This window comes from Brassica rapa, chromosome A10 (assembly GCF_000309985.2).
Source record: "Brassica rapa cultivar Chiifu-401-42 chromosome A10, CAAS_Brap_v3.01, whole genome shotgun sequence".
NCBI lineage: Eukaryota > Viridiplantae > Streptophyta > Magnoliopsida > Brassicales > Brassicaceae > Brassica > Brassica rapa.
In genome coordinates, this window is record NC_024804.2 from 13,155,916 (window position 1) to 13,177,740 (window position 21,825).

General features: G+C 35.1%; 1 protein-coding gene across 8 annotated transcripts; it reads left to right on the forward strand.

The window, feature by feature from the left end:
* Positions 1–107: 107 nt before the first annotated feature.
* Positions 108–20,839, forward strand: LOC103845385 (probable LRR receptor-like serine/threonine-protein kinase At5g59680). 8 transcript variants are annotated; one of them, XM_009122230.2, is made up of 13 exons: positions 108–2,110; positions 2,931–3,477; positions 3,720–4,213; positions 4,345–4,489; positions 9,439–9,510; positions 9,596–9,667; positions 9,812–9,877; positions 9,965–10,128; positions 10,214–10,437; positions 10,532–10,658; positions 10,737–10,802; positions 10,888–11,077; positions 11,179–11,769. In XM_009122230.2, exons 1-13 carry the CDS (start codon positions 2,026–2,028, stop codon positions 11,588–11,590), a joined length of 2,664 nt encoding a protein of 887 aa, XP_009120478.2. In that variant the 5' UTR covers positions 108–2,025; the 3' UTR covers positions 11,591–11,769. The 8 variants fall into 8 exon arrangements, with proteins under 8 accessions (XP_009120478.2, XP_009120479.1, XP_033137975.1 ...); XM_018655229.2 differs by lacking the exons at positions 108–2,110; positions 2,931–3,477; positions 3,720–4,213; ... (8 more) ...; positions 10,888–11,077; positions 11,179–11,769 and adding exons at positions 12,243–13,623; positions 13,727–14,267; positions 17,550–18,028; ... (8 more) ...; positions 19,839–20,028; positions 20,143–20,839; XM_033282081.1 differs by lacking the exons at positions 108–2,110; positions 2,931–3,477; positions 3,720–4,213; ... (8 more) ...; positions 10,888–11,077; positions 11,179–11,769 and adding exons at positions 12,243–13,623; positions 13,727–14,267; positions 17,550–18,028; ... (7 more) ...; positions 19,839–20,028; positions 20,143–20,839.
* Positions 20,840–21,825: the final 986 nt, after the last annotated feature.

A 21,825-nucleotide genomic window follows, 5' to 3' on the forward strand; every position in this document is an offset into this window, starting at 1 on the left:
ATCCTTGTGTCTGTTGTTTTCATGGATTCAACGCTGTGTTTTAAAAATTAAAATACTGAAGGTTGTTTTCATACAAAATATTTTAATGATATGCTCATCGCAGATTTTTCTTTGTCAAGACAGGGACAACTACACCAATGATCTCAGCCTAGAAATTTATGTCGTTCGGAAATAATTCTTATTTTATGGTACAAAGTAGGTTTTCGTTTGGATGTACCTTAAAAAGGCAGATGACTTTCTAGGGCAAGTCAACCTTAAACTTGTCCTTTTGTTCTGCTTTGCTTTGTTTTTTTTTTTTTTTTTTTTTTGTGGTTCCAAAATGGTAGTTGGACCTATATTGTGATGTCTCTGACTGTTTGGGTTAATGAGCTTCTCTCGCCTGTTCATTCGACTCGTAGATCCATCTCGTGCTGTAGCCGGTGTGTCATTTTCGAAAGCTCAAAAAACTTTGATTACATATTTTACAATCATCATGTGATTTTCCATTGTGATTTGACCTCATTTACACAGAATCACTTAGCTTAAATACAATTAAATTTGTAATTCTTTATGGATAAATAACTGAAAAGTTAAATCAGTTTTTTTTTTAAAAACTTTTTAACATACAACACCATATACCATAAATTCAAATGTTACAATTACTTCACTGAAAAAGCATAATTTTTTCGTCGCACACCAAGAACAATTTCTAAATTGCCTTTGGGATCAGAACTAAAATAGCTAATTATCTCTTATACAACTTGCAATGCCTCTAACCACTCACGATTAATGTCTTTCTCCACATGTTTACATTGGCACGTGGATCCCATCCCATATGATGATCGTTCGTTATTTCTGAAGAATTGGTTATTGACCTTGCATTCCACATGATCTTTTCATGTATTTTAGTCTCACTGGCATGATATAACAAATCACTTTTAATAGGTCATCCATCATCTCGTTATTCCATCTCAAACATATTATACTTTAAAGTTTTATGGACAACTGACTGCAGAATAAAATAGCTGAAGAGGTAAATATACTTTATTGACATAAAAGCCAAATAAATTATATTAACTTTCAACATATACCACTATATATCTATATGAGACTATCCATTTATTTATTCAAGGCTAATACAACATTTGTTTCGCATAGGTTAGAAGTATTTGACTAATTCCACTAAACTTGCTTACATGTTTTGATTTTCTGAGCTAGTAACAATCGTTTTTTTTTCTCTGGATCTTGATTTACCCACGTCCTTTGGATATAGTAATCGGTGTGATCATTGTGTCGCGTTCCTCTTCTTTGATCGGTTTTATGCATTTATTTGACTCTAGTTTCTGGGACTATTCATCACAGAACATTGAAAAGGGACCAAATAATATGTTTGCTAGAAAGATGATTATGTTATAACAGCTTAGATCAATTGAAATGGTCTTTCGAAAATAAGTTTGCCTATTGTATGAACAAGAGATTAATATATACTTCTTTAGTTCTTTGGATAATGTAAATAATCAAGTTCTTTATTGTGATGTTGAAAACTTAGGCTCTGACTGGTGACCTTTTCGGGAACACGAGGAACAAATAGGAAAGGAACGTATAGGAATAAAATTGCAGGAATTGGAAGGAATGCTTGTTCCTTGTCAAATTTAACCAGGAATGTTTTTGTTCTATATTTCTCTACAAAAAAAGGAATGGAGAGGAACAAAAAGAAAAAACTATTCCTTGTGAATGGTGATTTTTTTTGGGAATGATAAGGAATTCAGTGTTCCCCTCCGTTCCTTGGTCACCATTCAAAGCCTTACTTTTCGTAGTGATCTTCGTGTATTTTATTTTTAAAATATTATAGTACATTTACTTCGTATGATTGAATTCTATTTTATATTTGCATACTGAAGACCATTTCTCATGTAGCCACAGCTTGGTTTGACGTCAATGTGTGATTGAGTTTGTTTATATATACGCTGGTTACCAGCGGCTGGTAGTCTCACAAAACTTGGGGGCATTTGTAGTGTTTTGATATTTCTTTAGAAGTAATTAATTATGGAGGCTGCTTGTCGGGTTACGGTGGTGGTATTAGGAACTCTGGCTGTACTTATTCATCTTGTTCAGGCTCAGGATCAACAAGGTATTCACATCTTTACTTGTTATATATACTTGTAAACTGGCTAAGGAGTGGGACAAAGCGAAGCTCCTGAACCTTTTTATAGAATAGGTGATCTGTTCCACTGATCAACAATTTCTTAATATGTAACAGCTTGATTAGTTATCTGATCGTTTTTTTTTTTTTTGTAATTATCTGAATCTGATAGTTGACAAAAGGAAGATAAATAATCTGATATTCGTTAAAATATATTCATGTTATTTGCCATGAGTATAATATTCAACAAAAGAACAGTGGTAATATTTCATATAAAGCCGATTTTATTTTTCGTAATCTGCAACAATAATGAAAATAATGGACACAAAATTCAAAACAATAACAATTATACAGTTTTATATATAGTTGATCAAATACACCTGCTAGAGTGGAGCATATTGGTGATCTCAAATTTTAGTATTTGTGTGCAAATGGATGTCATATTTTATAAATAAAATAATGTATAATAAATTATTCATAAATATTTTTTTGTTAAAATTTTGCTATTTATTTTGGATGGAATGGATAATTAATTGTTAATTATTAACATATTTTTCAGCAATTTTGATGAGAAAACGTGATAATTTTATTTTATTTCTTATATCCACTCATGTTTATTTCATAACCCTTATTTTATGTTTATCATTTCTTTAGACCCTTTGTGATTTATTCCATTTATAACGAATATTATTTTTATTTGCTCCTTTAAGTTATAGGCTTATCCTGATTAATCCAGATAAAAGTGTACAAATATAACGCACTGGTCACCAGACTCACCATTACTGTTCTTGTCCATGTGTGTTATCAGGGTTCATCAGTTTGGATTGCGGGCTACCCGCGGAAGAACTTTCTTCTCCCTATGATGAGCCAAGCACTGGTTTGCGGTTCTCTTCGGACGCAGCATACATCCAGAGTGGGCAAACTGGCAGTATCCAACCAAACCGTGAGAGCCAATACTTGAAACCGTACAGAAGGCTGAGATATTTTCCAAATGGATCACGAAACTGTTACAATCTGAATGTGGAAAAGGGAAGTAAATATTTGGTCAGAGCTTTCTTTGTGTATGAAAATTATGATGGTCTTAACATTAAGCCCAAGTTTGATCTGTATCTTGGACCTAATCTTTGGAGCACGATAGATTTTCAAGAACCAGAGGAGGATGTTAGACGAGTCGAGATGTTGCATATTCCAACGTCAAACTCGTTGCAGATTTGTCTCGTTAAGAACGGGACGACTACTCCGCTAATATCCACCTTGGAGATACGTCCTGTGAAAACAACGATTTATGAGACTGTATCTGGTTCCCTCAATCTTTACTTACGGACATTTTTCAACAAATCAGATACTTACATAAGGTAACTCAACTTCAATTCAGTGTTTTCTGCTATGTAATGTAACTAAGTTTTGCAAGTAAGCCCTTTATCAAAAAAAAAATGTTTTGCATGTCTGTTATGCTCTGTTTCCTGTGGTTCTTTTCCAAGGTCGTACACTGTTTGCAACATAGGGGTCTGTTTCAAGAATTATACCCCGCAAGGTTCATGAAAAATGAAATGTTCCATCTTATTTTATTGATTTCACTTCTAAACCCCATTTCCAGGTACCCGAGCGATAGATATGACCGAGTATGGACTTCGTACTCTTCGTACTTCAGAAATGAATGGATCCAGATTTTCACCACTCTCCAGGTAGAAGTGAACAATTTAGAAAATTATTATGATCCACCAAATGCCGCACTCACAAGTGCTGCAACACCTACTAATTCCAATTTGCCATTGATGATCAACTGGACTTCGAGTAATGTTGATAACCAATATTACTTCTACACACACTTCGCTGAGATCCAAGAGTTGCAGACCAACGATACCAGGGAGTTCAGCATAGTTTGGAATGGAGAAGTCCTACGCAGACAATTCATTCCTCCAAAATTTAGTGCATTTAGTCTCTATAGGTCGTCGCCAAGCACTTGTGAAGGAGGGAAATGCAGTCTCCAGCTGATAAGAACTAACACATCAACTCTTCCACCTCTGATTAACGCTCTTGAGGTCTACACAGTTATCCATTTTTCGCAGTCTGAAACAAATGAAAATGACGGTATGTTGGGTTTATAAGGCCGCAACTTGTGATATATGTTTAGTAATACAGAAATCGTAATTAACTCCAAAAGAATACTCAAGTCATTTCATATACTAATTCAATTATCATCAAAAAACATATTTTGTCAGTGGTTTCTGTTCAAAACATCAAAACCAGCTATAGAATAAGTAAAAATAGCTGGCAAGGAGACCCATGCGTCCCTCAACAGCTTATGTGGGAAGGCTTAAACTGCAGAATCACGGATAAGTCTACACCACCAAGAATCACTTATTTGTAAGTCATAAGATCAATAGTCACACACACTCTTCAAGTAATGGTGATCATTACACTTCTGAATGCATGTGTTTTTGGACATTATTGGAGTATAATTCCTAGATAACTTAGGAATTCTACTAATTAGTTTTAGATAAGGTTTATCTACGCTTTTCCTATTTTAGATTTGCTTACCTTGGTATATAAACCAAGCTTATTCATCAATAAAACTTAACTTACTTTGATCCCAAACTAGAATTTGTCATGGTATCAGAGCAAGAACAAAAATAAACATCTAAAAAAAAAAACTTCTTAATCATCGACTTGATTTGCCATATTGCAGATCAAATCCCTTTTTATTCTTCAACTAGATTTGCCATATTGCAGATCAAAACTTATTAATCGACTTCTTATTCACATATTGAAGAAGAAGAATTCTCATCAACAATGGCGTTAGCTCAACAAAGCGACACCAAATACAAAACAATCACACCATATGACCTCTCATCTAATGATAACCCAGGAGCTGTTATCTCACAACCACTCTTGAATGGGTTAAATTATGATGAATGGGCTATCAACTTTCGTATGGCCTTAAGCTCACGGAAGAAATTCGGATTCCTTGACGGCAGCATTCTCAAACCCGCAGCCGATTCATCTCGCCTTGAGGATTGGACAGCAAACAATCATCTCATCGTAGGATGGATGAAACAAACCATCGAACCAAAGATCAAATCATCTATCTCAACTCGGGAAAACGCAAAAGATCTGTGGGATATGATTAAGAAACGTTATTCTCTCAAAAGTGGAGCACGCCTTCAGCAACTACGTAATGCCTTATCAAACTGCAAACAGAGTGGTTCATCAATCGATGAATATTTCGGCCGATTGATAAAATTATGGGACGGGATCGCTGATTGTATGAATTCAAAAGTATGCAGTTGCGGTAAGTGTGAGTGCGACTTAAATACAGCAAGAGAACAAGAATCAGAAACTCTACGAGTCCATGATTTCTTGTCTGGTCTTGACGACGCTACTCATGGAGTAATACGCTCTCAAATGTGCGCTATAACTCCTCTTCCCGATCTAGATAGCGTCTATCAAACGGTATCTCAGAATGAGATCATCCGTTCAAGTATGACGCAAGAAACTCAAGTTATGAGCTTCACAGCTCAAAATAAAAACTCAACCAACTACTCAAAACCTAATACTACTCGACCAGGAAATAAAGATCCTTCGAGACAATGTACGGTATGTGGACGTACTGGTCATGAAGCTTCTGGTTGCTTCACAGTTATTGGTTACCCGGAATGGTGGGACGAACGATCAAGGAACAGAGGGCCAAATCGTTCTTCACCAGCTAAACCTACTGATCAAGGAGAAACTACTGCACCAAGGGCTAACACGGCGACTGTGGCAACAACGGACAAATCAAAACTTCAAGCCAACATTACCATTACCGAAGCTGACCGTCTAGGTCTGACTGGTATTACTGATGAACAATGGAATATTGTTCAGAAGTTAATCAATAAAGAAGCAACAAACGCTAATCATCTAAAAGGTAAAATAGATGAGAATATTTGGATCTTGGATACCGGCGCCACACACCATATGACAGGGAATCTTGAGGCAATGGAAAATATCCGAGACATCACCAGCATACCAGTCTTATTGCCTGCCGGTTCTGACGCAATAGCGTCCAAACAAGGAACCGTCAAGCTAACTTCCACTTTACACATTCGGAATGTGTACTTTGTGGAAGGATTCCATATGAATCTTATTTCTTTTGGACAACTAGTTACAGATAATTTCCTAGTTGGACAAGTAACTGATAAACTTATGATATTGCAGGACCGTACCTCGAGGATGCTGATTGGAGCGGGTGAAAGAGAAGGAGAGGGATTGTACCGTTTTCGGGGGATTGATTCGTTGACATCGTTCCAGACTACTGTTTCAGAAGACCCAGTTTTATGGCACCGGCGTCTAGGGCATCCGTCTTCTCACATTACGGCTATGATTCCTGCATTAGAAAGTTCATCATCTAAACACGATGAACATATTATCAAGTCCTGTGATATTTGTTTTAGAGCTAAACAGACTCGTCAGAGTTTTTCAGATAGTAGTCATAATGCAAAAGAGACTTTTGATTTAATCCATTGTGATCTTTGGGGACCATACCGGACAACAGCACTTTGTGGTTCTCGTTATTTTCTTACTATCATTGACGATCATTCTCGAGCAGTATGGTTGTACCTTCTGCCCGACAAAACTATGGTGGCACAACAACTTAAAGACTTTATGGCTTTAATTGAGAGACAGTTCTCAAAGAAGGTCAAGACACTACGGAGTGACAACGGGACAGAGTTTATGTGTCTTACAAAATATTTCAAAGAACAAGGGATCGTTCATGAGACCTCTTGCGTGCATACACCTCAACAAAACGGACGTGCTGAGCGTAAGCATCGGCATATTCTCAATGTAGCACGAGCTCTTCGGTTCCAAGCAAATTTGCCGATTGATCTTTGGGGAGAATGTGTTCTAGCCTCTGCTCATCTAATTAATCGCACACCATCTTCTCTGCTCAAGAATAAAACACCGTTCGAGATTCTTCATGGCCAGCCACCATCACTGTCTCATCTCCGTGTGATAGGATGTTTAGCATACGCTCATAACAAAAACACGAAGGGTGATAAATTCGCATCAAGAAGTCGGAAGTGCATTCTTCTGGGATTTCCGTCTGGCACAAAAGGATGGAAATTATATGACTTAGAGCAGAAAGACGTGTTCATCTCCAGAGATGTCACTTTTCAAGAAAATATATTCCCATATATGGATATAACACCAACAGAAACATCAGACGTCTTACCTTCTATTGCGCTGCCTCCATCAACCCTGACAGAGGATCACAATGATTCACTAATTCAATCAGTTATTGACGATGCTCCGGTATCTTCGTCACCTCCTTCAGCAACTAATATTCCTCCAGAAACAGAACATGTCGATCCCGAGCCTGTGGTTACAGAAGTTGTACCAGAACCTTCAGGTCGAGGTCACAGACCACGTGTTCCATCAACACGATATCGAGACTACGTTATTAATACGGTCACTACAATCCCTACTCGCACTCCTTCTCTCCCGTCTTCCTTACCTCAGCTATCCTCAGGTTCGTTGTTCCCACTATCTCATTATCTGTCATATGATCGTATTTCATCAAAACATTGCAGCTATCTTATTGCCCTGGCAACAAATATCGAACCAAAACACTTCCGCGAAGCAATGAAACATAAAGTTTGGCGAGAATCAATGAAGTCTGAGATAGATGCTCTTGAAAGACAACACACATGGGATCTTGTCGAGCTACCATCCAACAAAAAGGCTCTTGGAACCAAGTGGGTGTATACAATTAAACTTCTCTCCGACGGCACAATCGGCCGGCACAAATCTCGCTTGGTCGTCTTGGGAAACAATCAAAAAGAGGGTCTAGATTATACCGAAACCTTTTCTCCTGTGGCCAAAATGGTAACTGTCCGTATATTCTTGGATATCGCAGCAAAGAAAAACCATGAAATTCACCAGATGGACGTCCACAACGCGTTTCTTCATGGAGATCTTCAAGAAGAAGTCTATATTAAAGTACCTTTCGGTTTTTCTAAACCTGACGATAAAAGGGTGTGTCGGTTACGTAAATCTCTCTATGGCTTAAAGCAAGCTCCTCGATGCTGGTTTGCTAAGCTAGTGGAGGCTCTTCTAGCATATGGCTTCTCACAGACGCATTCCGACTACTCATTATTCGTTTATACAAAGGACGCCATCTCTCTTCGGATTCTAGTTTACGTTGATGATCTTATCATCTCTGGGAACTCATCATCATCAATCACTTCTTTCAAATCATACCTATCAACATGCTTCCATATGAAGGACCTCGGGCCTCTAAAGTATTTTCTTGGTTTAGAAGTGGCTCGGAGCCCCGACGGTATTTATCTTTGTCAACGAAAATACACCTTGGAGATTATTACAGAGTGTGGCTTACTTGGGTGTAAACCAGCTGGCTCTCCTATGGATCAAAATCATCAGCTAGGACGTGCTACTGGAGATTTTCTTTCTGATCCTGAACAATTTCGTCGTCTCACCGGACGTCTCATCTATCTTCTAGCTACTCGGCCTGATCTTGCTTATTCAGTCCATATTCTTTCACAGTTCATGCAAAAACCACGTGAGGAACATTGGCTTGCTGCCTTAAAAACTGTTCGTTATTTGAAAGGCACAGTCGGACAAGGTGTTCTTTTCAGGGCCGAACCTACGTTTTCTGTTACCGGCTGGTGCGATGCCGATTGGGGAGCATGCCCTGCAACTCGTCGCTCGCTTTCTGGCTGGATCATTCAGTTTGGGACTTCTCCTATAACTTGGAAAACAAAGAAACAAGATGCAGTCTCACTCTCCTCTACTGAAGCCGAGTTCCGTGCGATGAAAGCAATTACACAAGAACTCATCTGGATTAAAGATCTTCTCAACGAACTTGGGATCGCTCACCCTGCACCAATGTTGATCTGTTGTGATAATAAATCCGCCTTATACATAGGTGCTAATCCGGTTCTACACGAGAAGACAAAGCATATGGGTATTATCTGCAAGTTTGTTCGCGAACAGATCACTAAAGGTGTGGTCAAAACAACTTATGTTTCAACTCATGATCAGCTCGCAGACATTTTCACTAAAGCTTTGGGACGAAGAGAGTTTGATGCATTTCTTCTCAAGTTAGGCATCAATAATATTCATGCTCCAACTTGAGGGGGGGTATTGGAGTATAATTCCTAGATAACTTAGGAATTCTACTAATTAGTTTTAGATAAGGTTTATCTACGCTTTTCCTATTTTAGATTTGCTTACCTTGGTATATAAACCAAGCTTATTCATCAATAAAACTTAACTTACTTTGATCCCAAACTAGAATTTGTCAGACATATCACCAGAAACTTGTCTTCGAGTGGTCTAACTGGAACCATAGCGGATTACATTCAGAATCTCACACAACTAGAAACTCTGTAAGTATGTTCAGCTTTGATAGGAAGAAATATAATTATATCTGGATGAATTCTAAATTTTTTACTCAATCTTGAAACACACTAGGGACTTGTCTAATAATAATTTGACTGGAGAAGTGCCAGAGTTTCTAGGCAACATGAAATCGTTGGTGTTCATGTAAGTCTCTCTTTTCTACATATTTTTGTAACGCTTTTCAGATTCCAGCTCAGTTCATTTTTTTTGGTACTGCTTTTTAGATTCCACCTAGCTCATGTCCGAAGTTTGTTCTTGTTATATTTATTTAACTTTTATTTTGAACAGAAACTTAAGCAGGAACGATCTTAGTGGTGTGATTCCTCAGGCTCTTCAGAGGAAAGGACTGTTAGAGTGAGAAACCTTATGATGCAGATTTTTGATAATTTCTCAGTTATTTGCGTAACTAATGTCTTGACACAAAACATTGCCTTCTTGTAGTCCTCAAGGGAACCCAAGACTTTGTCTCTCTGATTCATGCCTACCTCCCAAATCCAAGCCATTTCCAGTGGCAATTGTGGCATCACTTGCGTCTGTGGCCATTATCCTTGTTGTTTTGGTACTTGCTTTTGTTTTAAAGAAGAAAAAACGGTCAATTTTAGGAGGTAATTTGCAAGAAAATAAATTGAACAACTGTACATAGCTTATAAATAGTTTAGTTCATATCCCTCAACTTTTTCTTTTGCACAGCTCTACAACGGCCACCTTCTAATCCACCAGTTTCACCAATCCAAATGAATAAGAAAAGGTTTACTTATTCAGAGGTCATTAATATGACAAATAACTTTCAAAGAGTTGTTGGGGAAGGAGGATTCGGTATTGTCTATCACGGTACTCTAAATGTGTATGAACAAGTAGCTGTTAAACTGCTTTCCCAATCATCGACACAAGGCTATAAGCAATTCAAAGCAGAAGTATACATACCTGCTTTTTTCTTGAAAAGCTTACGAGTATCCTTCGCATCACAAGCTTATTGATTACGTGGGTGTTTTCTCTATGGATGATTAGGTTGATCTTCTTATGAGAGTTCACCACACAAATTTGGTAAACTTAGTAGGATACTGTAATGAAGGAGATCACTTGGCTCTAATATACGAGTATGTGCCCAATGGAGACTTGAGACAGCATCTATCTGGTAAACTTTTAAAAAATTCATATATAACAAAAGCTCATGATACCATTATATAAATGGATCTAAGTATTTGAGATACAGGGAAAGGAGGTAGATCAATTATCAACTGGGGTATTCGACTACGAATAGCCTTGGAGGCTGCATCAGGTTTGTTTATAGTTAAGCCATAAACAAGGAATTAATTCCTTCTTCCATTTTTTTTTTTGCTATGATAGAGGAATCCATACCACAGGTTTGGAGTACTTACACACTGGGTGCATGCCAGCAATGGTTCATAGAGATGTAAAAACTACAAACATATTGTTGGACGAGCAGTTCAAGGTCAGGCTTGCTGATTTTGGGCTATCGAGATCTTTCCCAGTTGGAGGTGAGTCTCATGTTTCGACGATGATTGCTGGCAGTCCAGGATACCTTGATCCCGAGTAAGTATTGTTAGTTAATATCACAATGTGGATGTTTTGTTTTCTTTAATGGTGTGATGAATACATGTCGATAATAACATATTACGTTCTTCACCTTGCAGATATTACCGTACAAGTCGGTTGACCGAGAAGAGCGATGTGTACAGTTTCGGCATTGTGCTATTGGAGATGATCACAAACCAACCCGTGATTGACCAATCTCGTGAAAAGTCTCACATAACACAATGGGTTGAGTTTGAGCTAATTAGCGGAGATATTAGGACTATCATGGATCCAAACCTTCAAGGAGACTATGACTCTCACTCTGCCTGGAGAGTTCTTGATTTGGCAATGTCATGTGCAAATCCTTCTTCCACAAAACGTCCAAGCATGTCTCAGGTTGTTGTGGAACTAAAGGAGTGTCTTGCGTCTGAAAACTCAAGGAGAAATATGAGGAGAGGCAGGATGGAATTTCATAGTCCCGCTAAAGTGAGCATGCTCATTGACACTGGGATGCTCCCTGTGGCGAGATAGTTTGAGCTGCTGCAAGTCACATGTAAAAAGTCATAGCCTTGCGTCTGAACTCGAGGAGAATATGCTTCGATCATCGACATGTAGCATATTCTATGTTTCTTTGTGATTGTTTTTGTTTACTAATGAACCATGAATCTGTTTGTGTAAAATTTTGAGTGCCATGCTGTGAATGTTATTGGGATGATTACTATTTCGGATACATATCTCAATATATTCATTGAGGACCATTTAAAAAGTTGTAAACTTAAGTTTGTACTAATTAAAAAAAAACTTTACTTAGGTGTCACTTAATTAAAATGTCAATTTAGCTTACGTGGTAGCTTAAAAATCAATTGAAAAAATGTTGGTCAAATCAAATTACTAGAGAACATTATATTAACCAAAAACATAAGAAACATGTATTTTTTCCTTAAATAAAACGTACGAAATTACCTAATAATATGATTAACATATATATGACAATTAATGACTATTAATAACAAAGATATGATAACAATTTTTGCATCTTCCTTCGTTTTTGTTTAATATTATATTATTAAAAAAAAGTTAAACAATCATGTTAACCATATAATAATATATGTTATATTTTAAATTTTTTAAAATAACTATAAATTACAAAAATGAGGAAACCTTATGTTATATTTTAAATTTTTTAAAACGACTTTAAATAGCAAAAATGAGAAAATCTTATATGTTATATTTTTCTTATATGTTAGATTTTTTCTTATATGTTATATTTTAAATTTTTTTAAAACCACTTTAAATTACAAAAATGTAAGTTTTCCTTAAGCATATAACTAAAAGAATTAAAATGACATGTATCAATTCGATGGTTGATTTGAAACCTTTCAAAACGATATGAAAGATAAAGTTCAAAATAATTCAACTCTGGAAACAGCACTGTTCACTTTTTTGAAGAATGTGTTCGATGAAAAAAAAATAAAGTTTTTGTGTTATAATTTGTTTAATGTTCAATCCGATCGATCCATGATATATTAATTATAGTTTAATTCCACAATTTTTAATAAAAATTGATCCGGTCCATCGGATAAAAATTATATAATAACAACAAAAAATGTTGTATATGTATAAATAAAATGATCAAATATATAATTAAAATTGTCGATAATATATACAAATAAATTTACATTGCGCAAGTCGTATGTTTTATCCTATTATAAACTATGGCTTGAACATATGATTCACATTAATGAGAGCCGTTATAAAAAAAAAAGAAGAAAGGAAATTTATCTTGGAATTAGCTTAGATAGATGATTCTCATTTAATGTAAGATTTTATTTCTTAACGACTTAACGTGCTTCTTGGTCTGCTCCTTTTTTCCATGTACTGATGTTAAAACATTGTTGTCTGTTTATGCCTCTTCCGTTTTCCTTGGTGCAGCTGCACAAGAAAACATATTTACTCAATTTCACCATTGACTCCAATGAGTCTTTCTTCTACCGTCCTTCATGGTGAAGAAAACACATTGACTTGCCAAGTCTTTCACTTAGTGTATGATTTGGGTTTGCTTGTGTAATATTCTGACTGTCCATGGCTAATGACCTCTACGTCCGCTCATTCAACCCATGGTACCGGTAGTGTGTTAACTTTATAAAGACTCATAAGATTTGCTTACTGATCCTACAATTACCATGTGATTTTTTTATGTATTTTGACATCATTTACACAGTATATCACAAATCATATCTGGATAGTTCACTCATCTTTCCAATTTTAAACACGTTTAATTTTGGAATTTTTTTTAAATAAGTGATTACAAATAAATACATTTAGGTGACACATGTATCCAAATAAAATTTTTAAACATCTCTACAGACACCACTATATACCAAAAATCTGATCATAAATCGGGGTGTTACAGCTTATTTATTTGTTGTTTATCTTCAACGGCATAGCCAATAGTTCCTTGATTTCATTGGGAGTTGAGGGAAACATGGATAGCTCGCTTGGGCTTTTGTTGGTGACGATAACTTTCGCCTTCATTTATATTGGTCATGCTCAAGACCAAGAAGGTATCTGATATTTTATCTGTTCTATATACATACTTCATGACAAACGTTGTATAGCAGAAGTGCACTGGTTTTAATGGTTAATGTTAACCATGTCTGCTAACAGGGTTCATCAGTTTGGATTGCGGGCTACCTGCAAATGAACTGTCTCCTTATAGCGACACTTATACTAGACTGTCGTTCTCTTCCGACGAAAATTTCATACAGAGCGGAAAAATTGGTCGAATCCAAGCAAACCAAGAAAGCGAATTCGGGAAGCCATACCGAACGCTGAGATATTTTCCCAATGGAACACGAAACTGTTACAATCTAAGTGTGGAGAAAGGCAGAAATCATTTGATCAGGGCTTATTTTATATATGCAAATTATGATGGTTTTGATATTAACCCCAATTTTGATCTGTATCTTGGACCTAATCTATGGGACACGATAGATTTGCAAGAACAAGTGAATGGTCGACGGGCCGAGATATTGCACATTCCAATATCAAACTCGTTGCAGATTTGTCTGGTTAAGACAGGGACGACTACTCCGTTCATATCCACCTTGGAGATACGTCCAATGGGAAATGATACTTATATCACTGATTCTGGTTCCCTCAAATTTTTCTTTCGGAGATATCTTACGGAGTCGGAGAATTTCATAAGGTACCTCAACTTCAACTGAATGTTTTCTCTTTTTTTTTTTTCTCTCTCTCTCTCCTATGTTCTATCTTGTATGCTTTGTTTCTTGTTGTAAAGGATTTAAGCAAGTACAATACAAGAGAAACAATGAAGCATCTCCATACTTTAGAATTTACAATAAATCTGATCAAACTACAACGCCCCAAAAGTGCATGAAAATGATATATTCCATCATTTTTTAAAACTAAGTTTGGTGCATTATATATAATTAATGGTAACAAAGAGTACAATCAGTAAACAATACTCCATCAGTTTCAGTTTAATTGTCGGTGTAGAATAAAATTTTCGTTTTATATTTATAATGCAAAATCTATTGACTTTATATTCTAATCTATTTTTGTATTGATTGAAATGTGGTTAAATGTATTGTTAATGATGTTGTTATTTTGGAAATATGCAAAATTAAATATTTTTTAATCTGTGTATTCAGATCTAGAATCTTATATATTAAAACAGAAGTCACAATCTTGATTCATGTGTGATATTTTAAAAAATAGACTCCCACTAGAAATCAGTTATGATTCATTTGTTCCTTTACAAACTTGCGGAAACCTTGGAGCAGCATCAGGCTCCGTCTGGACCGTCTCTTCCTCCTATCGAAAAAAGACTCTGGCAAGACCTCTGGAAAACAAAAACTACTCCTAAGATTCGTCACTTTATGTGGAGAGCAATCTCGGGAGCGCTGGCGGTGAAACAAGGTCTTAGTTCTCGGGGAATCTTACTGGATACTACGTGCCCCCAATGTGGTCTTCAGCCAGAGTCTATTTGTCATGTTCTGTTCCATTGTGATACAGCAAAAGAAGCCTGGAGTATGGCTCAGATCCCTCTGCCTCCCGGTGGCTTCTCTCCTAACTCTGTTTGGCTTAACTTTTACCATCTGCTGTCATTGAGTAAGAAAGCCAATACAGACAGTGCTTCAGTTCTCGCGTTTCCGTGGATCTTATGGCAAATATGGAAGGCTCGAAACTCTCTTGTCTTTGAGAAGGTGCAATCTTCTGGATTTTCTATTTTTTCTCGGGCATCTGAGGAAGCAGCTACTTGGTTAAACCTTCAGCTTCTTCCACCTGGTTCTTCTCTCGTGATGGCACCGCCAGCGCAACATAACCAAAGATGGACGAAGCCACCAGTTGGGATTTTGAAGTGTAATGTAGCATCTTCATGGGATAACCCCTCCCAAAGATCGGGCTCTGCTTGGATATTACGAGACTCTTCTGGCATACCTCTTTCGCATAGTAGACGGGCCTTTTCTACTACAACGTCAGCACTGGAAGCTGATTTGCAGACACTCTGGTGGGCAATGGAAGCGCTCCACGATATTCATATCAAGCGAGTAATCTTTGAGGTATCTTCTGATGCATTAATGGAAGCAGTGTTTTCTCCTCTGAATCCCCTTCAACCACCAGATGGCATCTCAAGAATCTTACGGTCCTTGCATCACTTTGATCATTGTCAAGTGATATCCCGGTCTAGAGAGGCCAATTTCATTGCGGTGCAAGTTGCAGAGAGTGTTACTAGAGACCAAAGGTCTCAATCGTATATGGCGGCAGGTGGTCCGAGTTGGCTATCATCTTCTATTACAGCTGAAGCTCGGAATGCTGGACCTTATTAGTGAGCTCCTACAAATGATCAGGAGGTTTAGCCAAGGAAGGCTTTGATTACCTATTTCATCTACGTGATGTTTCTTTCTTTTTATGGCATCTACTGATGTTGGTTTTGTTTTCTTTTTTTTCCATTATACTCTGTTACCTGTTCCCTAGTCATTTGGCTAGAACCTTATTGAATGAATTATTCATTGACAAAAAAAAATATGACTTAATAATATATCATTCCTAATTTAAATTATTTAAAAAAATATTAAATGTATTTTAATAATATTAATAATATATATAATCTTTGAACTACTTTAGTCATAATATCTTTTGATATCTTTTAATTTTAAATATAATTTTTTTAAATCAAACAAATCTGTTTAAAAGATTTTAACAAGATCTTAATTTTCAAAAATTCTATGTACATATTTTTTATAATTCGTAATTAGTTTTAAAAATATTATTATACATTAATATATTTTATAAAATGAAGAATAAAAGTTTTATCTTATTTTACTTATTATATAATCATAATCAATCATATTAAGAGAAAATTATTATATTGAACTAAACATGATAAACTATATTAAATTATTAGATTTATATATTTTATTTTCAGAAGTATTTATAATCAGAATATAATATGTTGGTAACAGGGGTTAACATTAGCAAACTATATAATACATGTATAAAAATTAACATGTATTTTATTAAAGCTAATAATATAAAAAATTGTTGTATTTATTTTAATTATGATATCTTTTCATTTTAACTATATATATATATATATATAATTCTAACAAATCTGTTGAAAAATATTTTAACAATATCTTAACTTTCAGGAAGTTTATGTAAATATTTTAACTAACTTTTTAATTAGCAATGAACTATTATTATTCATTAATATGTATTCAATTATCGTTTACAAAATGAAACACAAAAATTATATCTTATTTTATCTATTTTATAATAATAATAATTCATGTTAAAGTAAAAATATTATATTGAATTAAATATGATAAATTATATTAAATTGATAAATTTCTAATTTTATTTTCATAAATATAAAATATTTATACTAAAAATATAATACGATGACATAACCACTTAACATTCGCAAACTATATGATACATGTATAAAAATTGATATATCTTAGATTTTTTGTATATATAAAGAATATATTTTTAAAATGAATAAACGTAAAAAAAATATTGCTATAAGGAAATACGACTTTGAAGGCTGGCGGGTCAAAATTGAATATAAATTTGATACAAAATAATTTTCAAATATGTTGTTTCATGCATATATTAATTTGTTTAATAACAAAATCAAAATACAGTAACATAAATATATAATAAAAAATGACAAATATATGTGATGGTTTTAAACTATTGATTGTTACACCATGTAAACTATAAAAATTTTATATTTGAAATAGGTATATAAACATTTAAATATATGGTTAATGTTAAAATTGTATACCACTAATGAACTAAAATATATATATATTTATTAAACCGAAAAAGAACACCCGCGCAACCGCGCGGGTCAAAATCTAGTAATAATTAAAATGAAACAGAGAGGGAGTATGTTACAATTTAAAAAAAAAAGATACATTATTCTTATTTATTAGTCCATTTCCAAACCCCTTTTCAGGTACCCTAGCGATATCTATGATCGGGTATGGCTTCCGTACTTCCAGAGGGAATGGACCCAGATTTCCACCACATTCCAAGTAAATAATTCAAACAATGGTTATGCTCCACCAAAAGCAGTACTCACAACTGCTGCAACACCTACAAATTCCAGTGCGCCACTGACGATCCAATGGAATTCGAGTAACGTTAATAATCAATATTACTTCTACAGACACTTCGCTGAGATCCAAGAGTTGCAGACCAACGAAACAAGGGAGTTCAACATAGTTTGGAATGGAGAAGTTATACACAGCCTATTCACTCCTCCAAAATTTATTGCATTTACTATCTATAGCGCGTCGCCAAGAACTTGTGAAGGAGGGGAATGCAGTCTTCAGCTGACAAGAACCAACAGATCAACTCTTCCACCTCTGCTTAACGCTATTGAGGTCTACACAGTTATCCAGTTTCCGCAGTCTGAAACAAATGAAATCGACGGTATGTTATGCTTATGCATATAATGTCAAAACTTTTGTTGTATGCATGTTTAGTAAAAAGGAAATATAAACCACAATAGAGTAGTCAAGTCATTTTATATATTAACTTAAGTATTATTTAAAAAAATTAATGTCAGTGATTGCTGTCCAAAATATCAAAACCACCTATGGAATAAGTAGAATCAGCTGGCAAGGAGATCCATGCGTCCCTCAACAGTTTATATGGGACGGCTTAAACTGCAGCAACACGGATATCACTACACCACCAAGAATCATTCATTTGTAAGTCATAAGTTCACTCGTACACACGCTCTATATTATCTGTTAGTATAAGCCGTAATCAATGATCATTCACACTTTTCAATGTGTTTTTGGACGTATCACCAGAAACTTGTCATCAAGTGGTCTAATTGGAACCATAACGGATGTCATTCAGAATCTTACATTACTAGAAACTCTGTAAGTAATGTAACCAGTGTTGATATATGGAGGCAGCAAATTGTTATAGGTATTCGTTTTTTCTTACTGAAAATCTTGAAAACACTAGGGACTTGTCCAATAATAATTTGATTGGAGAGGTGCCAGACTTTTTAGGCAACATGAAATCTTTGGTGTTCATGTAAGTTTCCATTTAGATATTTCGGTAATATTTTTCAAATTCCATCTCAATTCAATTTCATGTATGCGTATATATGTCCAAAGTTTGTTCCTCTTTTTTTAACAGAAACATAAGCATGAATGATCTTAGTGGTTTGATTCCTCAGGCTCTTCAGAGTAAAGGACTAGAGTTATTGTGAGAAACTTTTCAAAATCTAAAAAAAATTCAGTTATTGTCCAAAACCCATATCTGTAACTAATGTCTTGAAAACAAAACTTTGTTGTGTTTTATAGTTCTCAAGGGAACCCGAGACTTTGTCTCTCTGGTTCATGCCTACCTCCGAAACCCAAGCCATTTCCGGTGGCAATTGTCGCATCAGTAGCATCTGTGGCCATAATTATCGTTGCTGTTTTGGTACTTACTTTTGTTTTAAGAAAGAAAAGGCCGTCAATTGTGGGAGGTAACTTGCAAAGCAATCCAACTAGATTTTAGTTTTTATCCGCTAACGTTGTTCTTATCCACAGCTCAACAACGACAGCCAAGTATATCGTCTGTGAATGTTACGTATACAAATTCACCTGTTTCATCAATCCAAACCAATAAAAGAAGTTTTACATATTCAGAGGTCCTTAATATGACAAACAACTTCCAAAGGGTTGTTGGGGAAGGAGGATTTGGTATTGTCTACCACGGTACTCTATATGGTTATGAACAAGTAGCTGTTAAGCTCCTTTCTCAATCATCAACTCAAGGCTATAAGCAATTCAAGGCAGAAGTATGCATAACTTCTTTTTTTTTTTTTTAAGGTTTGAGTATTCTTAGGATCACAAGCTTATGGTCTTTGTGTGTGTTTTCTACATGGATAATTAGGTTGATCTTCTTATGAGAGTTCACCACACCAATTTGGTAAACCTGGTAGGATACTGTAACGAAGGAGATCACTTGGCTTTGATATACGAGTTTGTGTCAAATGGGGACTTAAGACAGCATCTGACAGAATGACATTTTTATATGTAACAATAGCTCGTGAAACTATTATATAAATGGATCTAAATATTTAACATACAGGGAAAGGAGGTAGATCTATTATCAACTGGAGCATTCGGCTACAAATAGCTGTGGATGCTGCATCAGGTTCGTTCTAAGCTAAGCCATAGACCAAATGATTATTTCTTCCATTTTTCAAGCTGTTATAGATGAATCCATTCCTTAGGTTTGGAGTACTTACACATTGGGTGCATACCACCAATGGTTCATAGAGATGTCAAAACCACAAACATATTGTTAGACGAGCAGTTTAAGGCCAGGCTCGCTGATTTTGGGTTGTCCAGATCTTTTCCAGTAGGAGATGAATCTCATGTTTCGATGATGATTGCTGGTACTCCTGGATACCTTGATCCCGAGTAAGGATTGTTAGTTAACATCACAACATGCTGGAAAATGTTTTTTTTTCTCTTCTTCTTCAGTGGTTGAATAATATGTTTAGATAACAGTATACCATTTTCATTGCCTTGCAGATATTACCGTACAAATCGGTTGACCGAGAAGAGCGACGTGTACAGCTTCGGGATTGTGTTACTAGAGATGATCACAAACCAACCCGTGATTGACCAATCCCGTGAAAAGTCTCACATAACAGAGTGGGTCGGGTTAGAGGTAAATAGCGGAGATATTAGGAGTATCATGGATCCAAACCTTCAAGAAGACTACGACTCTGATTCTGCATGGAGAATTTTTGACTTGGCAATGTCATGTGTAAATCCTTCTTCCAAAAGACGCCCAAGCATGTCTCAGGTTGTTGTCGAACTGAAGGAGTGTCTTGAATCTGAAAAATCGAGGAGAAATATGAGTAGAGGCAGGATGGACTCTCATAGATCGGCTGAAGTTACCGTGCTCGTTGATACTGAGATGTTTCCTATAGCTAGATAGGACGACTCTTTAGGAAAAGAACCTACATGTGTTGTGCAATAAGCTTTTGGATATAGAAGTATTGCCCAAAAGGATAAAACAAATATTCTATTTTCACTATTTCTGAGTAAGATTTAAGAATTGAAACATGAGCTTGGCCACTTGGATGGCTCCTGGGGAAAAGGGATGGCGTCCTCTGTGTTAGCTTGCTAGTTTTATCTTCTTGTAATTCTAACTAGACTTTGACCCGCGCGTCTGCGCGGATGTATATTTTGAAAAATATGTTGATATTTGTTTTTCATGTAATTATTAGAATTTGAAAAAATGAATCCGAGGAACATGACCGATACCGATCCAAAAATATAGTATCAAACCCGAACATAAATTGATTAAATATTCTAATTATTCAAAATTTTGTTATTTAGAGAACCGAATCTGATCCGAACCGAAGTATTCGGGTACCCAAATTTATCTAAAATGGATTTATATACTTATATATATATATTATTTTTAGATTTAACGTATATAAAACATCAAGAATGATAGTTTTAAATTGGTTTAAATACTTGAAATAATATATAGATAGTCAAAAGTAAATATCTGAAATAGTTAAAGTATGCTCAAATCACCAAAAATACATAAAATAATTATTGATTTCGTATCCAAAATTTTAAATCAAGCCAATTGATATGTTAAGCTTAGGTATTCTGACATATGTTATTCAAAATTATACGTAATATATTATTTTATTTATAAATTTTGAGAAATTTAAAATCTATAATGATTTAAAACTTTAAAAATAATTTAAATTAGTTATCCAAACCCAAACCAAACCCGCAAAGTTCTGAATCGAACTCAAACCAAAATTTAGAAACATTCTAATAAGGCTGAAATCTTTGACCCCGAAAACCCGAAATGCAAACCGATCAGAACCAAACCCGTATGGGTACCCAAAAGCCCATCCCTAGTCATTATTATATATCGTATTTTGTCATCATATAATTAATCGTATTTTATATGTACCATCACATAAGTAATCATATAATTAATAGTATTTTATACATACCATCATATAAATAATAACATATATTATATTTTAAAACTTAATATGAAATATAAAAACCATAATTTGAGTTGGTATTTCAAATTGGGCTTTGTATTGTATTTTTCTTTTATATATTGACAATATTTTTTTATAATGGTTATTGAAAAATAGTTTAGTAAAAATCCATTTTTGAATATATGTATCTTTTTGAATCAATTTTTGATATAAATCAACTTTGCATTATTAT